General features: G+C 49.2%; 1 protein-coding gene across 1 annotated transcript; it reads right to left on the bottom strand.

Moving 5' to 3' along the window:
• Nucleotides 1-332: 332 nt before the first annotated feature.
• LOC123082976 (4-hydroxyphenylacetaldehyde oxime monooxygenase-like) lies at nucleotides 333-2,231 on the bottom strand. The gene is made up of 3 exons (XM_044505151.1): nucleotides 1,684-2,231; nucleotides 1,060-1,506; nucleotides 333-953 (listed from the first exon to the last, which is right to left on the bottom strand). The coding sequence occupies exons 1-3, from the start codon at nucleotides 2,167-2,169 to the stop codon at nucleotides 333-335; spliced, it is 1,554 nt and encodes a 517-aa protein (XP_044361086.1). The 5' UTR covers nucleotides 2,170-2,231.
• Between the last annotated feature and the right edge of the window lie 1,511 nt (nucleotides 2,232-3,742).

Below are 3,742 nucleotides of genomic sequence, written 5' to 3'. Positions count from 1 at the left end.
ATGCCACCTAATTAAGCAATATGTATGATAATGCTGCCGTGTACTCAAAGCCATCCTGAAAATGTAGCAGGGGTAATTCGATTTTGTTTCGGAACATTCAGAGTAATTCAAGCGACAAAATGATATGTCTAGGTGTCATTGTAGATTTGGCGGCAGTAAATATATGTGAGTAATTTCAGTTTTTATAAGATAAAGAAAAAGGTCCACTTTACTGCCACTTTTACACGAAATAAGAAAATTGGCCAACTTGTGCATACGGCATTTTGCTGAGACACTAGTCCAGGATGTTTCCATCTTTAATAGGCCGCATATGGCATGGTGGTGGCACTCTATTAAAGGTCGAGGTGGTATGAGGTGGGAACGAGTACGAGTGGCTCCTTTCGGTGCAAGATGAGCCTTCCTTCTTCCTCCATGTTCATATCATCTATTGTCGTCCCCTCTGGGAGCGCCCACTCAAAACTGAAGAGCAGATTGGCGAGCGTAAACTCAATGGTGGCCATGGCCATGGAGATGCCTGGGCATATCCGCCGCCCTGCGCCAAACGGCATCAGCTCTGGATGCTCACCTTTGAAGTCTATGTCATTTACTTCAAACCTATCAGGGTTGAACTCATCTGAGTCATTAGACCAGCTTATCGGGTCTCTGCCGATGGCCCATGCATTCACATAGATCCGTGTCTTGGCCGGCACGTCATACCCACCGATCTTGATGTCTCTCATGGTCTCCCTTGGCAGTAGAAGCGGTGCTGCCGGGTGCAGCCGCAAGGTCTCCTTCACCACCATCCTGAGGTAGCTGAGTTTGGGCATGTCTTCTGGTTCCACTCTCTTGTTGCCTCCCACCAAGGCCCTAATATGGTCCTGCACCTTCTTGAGCACGCGCGGCTTCCGGACCAGCTCCGACATCGCCCACATAATCGTTGCTGCACTAGTGTCAATGCCAGCAACGAACGTCGACTGCACATCATAAATGCCATGTCAATGATTAATGTTATTACCAGCTTTGATTTCTTTTCTTAGGAATCTATGCATGGACTGTAAGTGTTGAATTATTACAACTTACAAAGATTACGGCCTTGACGTGGTCCTTGGTGAAGCTAAATGTGCCACGTGGTTTCTTCCAGAGGTCGATGAGGACGTCAATGAGGTCGCCGCCATTGTGAGGCAGCACACGCTTAGGGTCCAGGTGATGCTCGATGACCATCTCAAAGAAGGCGTCTAACTGTGTGAATATTCGCTCGCGGCGGGCTATGAATCCGGTTACGCGGTCAACAAGGCGGCCAACGACTCCGGGGAGCAAGTCCTCAGCGGAGGAGCCGGAGCTGGATAGCATCTCCATAACATCGTCGAGCGCTGCCTGAAAACTATTATTTTGGGAGAACTTATCACTGCCATAGATGTTGCCGAACGCTACCGTGCCGATGATACCATCGGAGAGGCTCAAGATGTGCTCGTCCAGCGCCACCGGCTTTGCTTCCGCACGCCTCAGTGTGCTCATCAGTTTCTCCACCTAATCATAAATACAATATACAACATTTAAGTAACCAGATAGACTATGCTTGTTTGACTGCCGATACCGGATGTACGTAAGCTCTACGTGGCTGGATCATCTTGATCGAGTCAATAAAAGTGCAGAAGGTAGACCATTTTCGGTGCACCGTGACTAGGCATACGGCATACGGCATACCTGCTCATGGCGTGCGTACCACGCCGCCTTGACGCGGCGCGCGCTGAGGAGCTCGACGGTGAGGAGCTTGCGCACCTCCCGCCAGTACGCGCCGTAGGGCGCGAACGCCACGTTCTTGAGGTCGTAGGTCAACCGCTTCGTCCCCGTGGACACGGGCCGCGTGCAGCAGTCGAGGTCATGAGCCTTGAGCGCCTCCCATGCCGCCTCCGCCGACGACAGCACCACAGTCGGCGCCTTGCCGAGCTGCAGCTGCATCACCGGCCCGTGGACCCGCGCCAGGTCTCGCAGGGTCCGATGCGGCATCGGGCCGAGCTGGTGCAGGTTGCCCAGGAGGGGCACCCTCGCAGGGCCTGGTGGCAGCTTGAGCCCTTTCTTGGACGAGATCCTGGTCCACAGCAGGAGGGAAACGACGGAGAGAAGTGCTAAGAGCACGGGCGGCCATTGTTGGGGTAGAGAGAGGAGCAGCGAGGTGAGTGGGGTTGCCATTTTCTGTTTGGTGAGAACTGACTACTTCAGCTAGCTCTTGTACGTGCGAACTTTATACCAAATATGCTGTTCAAAGGGACAAAACGAAGAAGAGACTTTGCATTGCCACATGTGGTCAGCTATCCCAAGTTATGGTGATCAGTATTTGAAGGAAAAGATGAGACGACTTTGCATCACAACGACTTGAAACAGTCAATTCTTCTCCGGCTGCTAAGCTACGTACTACTCTATGGTTGGTACTACTCTATGGCTGCGAAGTTAGCCCTTCCTGACCTTGATTGTTGTTACAACTGCTTGGTGCTCCTTTGGAAACAAACATATATGTACTAATGGATATGTCTGGTTTGCTTGGATAGCTAGCAAAAGTTTACACGACAGGATTTTTCTCCTCTGCGCATGATACCTAGATCCATTTTGCTGTTTGAAAGTATATCTGTGTACACTTTGTAGAAACGAACTTTGGGCGGTTTCTCTAATTGAAATCGACGAGCGCCCCTCACAAACCCACTAGCTCAACATAACTGGTGTGAATTGGTAAATGAACTAACTACTTCAGCTAGCTCATGTATGTGTAAGTTCTATACCAAGTATGTTGGATCGACTCGACCCACCACCTTCATTCGTGCCTCGCTCCTTTCCCAACATTTATCCCCTTCCCCTCGGTGGTTACTGGTTAGGGCAAATTCTATCTTCCAGGCTTCATTGATGAGGCTGTGAATTCGCAGTTCCTATGTATGCCGCTCCGATCCTCCTCGAGATTGTCTGTCTGGACGTAGTCAGCGAAGCTCCGGCATAGCCTCCTGCCGTCTCCTCGATGGCGAGGTTCATCGTGTGTGCGTAATAACGAGATATGGTGACAGGTGTTGTGGATCCTTTCATGGGTTCAAAGATAACCACTGTGGCTCCGGGCACTGATCTTTGGGGGCACGCGTATGAAGACTTTCCAGATTTTATCAATAAGGTGGAGCGGGCTCCAGTAATTTATCTATAAAGCAGGGCGAAAGCCTATTTCGAGAGTAAGATAGTGGAGACAACCGCTAGTTTTGACGGCAGCATGGGACATTTGATGGTCTAAGGATTTTTTATGTAATTTTCATTATGTTTGATGTGCTTTGTGCTTCATAAGAAATTTTTATAATAGATTCAGACCCTTTTCGCACAAAATAAAATATATACCAAATATGTTGAGCAGTGAGGAACCAAGAAGACGTACGGAGTACTCATCACATGCTTATTACTCAATATAAAAGGCACGTTTGAAGACGTCGTACACGACACGTCAAACACAAGGAATTGAAACTTGAAAGTCTTGGTCTTCTACGGCTGGTCGACGTACCGATTGCATTCTACCAGTAACAAACTCACAAGTCAACATAATTGGTGTAAATAATTCGGTCACTCGAGACTGCAGCGCGCCAGCGCAGCTAAAATGGCCTAATACTAAACCCATAATCCATGCCAAATTAGCCCATGAGTAGGGAGTAGGTTCGAGGAAGGAACACTGGTGGAAAAAAGGCCTTTGGTCGCGGTTCGCAACTGCCATTAGTCGCGGTTGCGCAACCGTGACCAAATA

This window comes from Triticum aestivum, chromosome 4A (genome assembly GCF_018294505.1).
Source record: "Triticum aestivum cultivar Chinese Spring chromosome 4A, IWGSC CS RefSeq v2.1, whole genome shotgun sequence".
NCBI classification, from domain to species: domain Eukaryota; kingdom Viridiplantae; phylum Streptophyta; class Magnoliopsida; order Poales; family Poaceae; genus Triticum; species Triticum aestivum.
Note: the sequence above shows the minus strand (reverse complement) of the source record. Positions and strands in the feature narration are given on the sequence as shown.

Coding starts and splice junctions, on each gene's coding strand:
- LOC123082976 (XM_044505151.1), bottom strand. CDS start 2,169: ATGGCAACCCCACTCACCTCGCTGCTCCTCTCTCTACCCCAACAATGG. Junction 1,507..1,683: donor GGTACGCACGCCATGAGCAG/GTATGCCGTATG, acceptor ATTTATGATTAG/GTGGAGAAACTGATGAGCAC. Junction 954..1,059: donor ACGTCAAGGCCGTAATCTTT/GTAAGTTGTAAT, acceptor TATGATGTGCAG/TCGACGTTCGTTGCTGGCAT.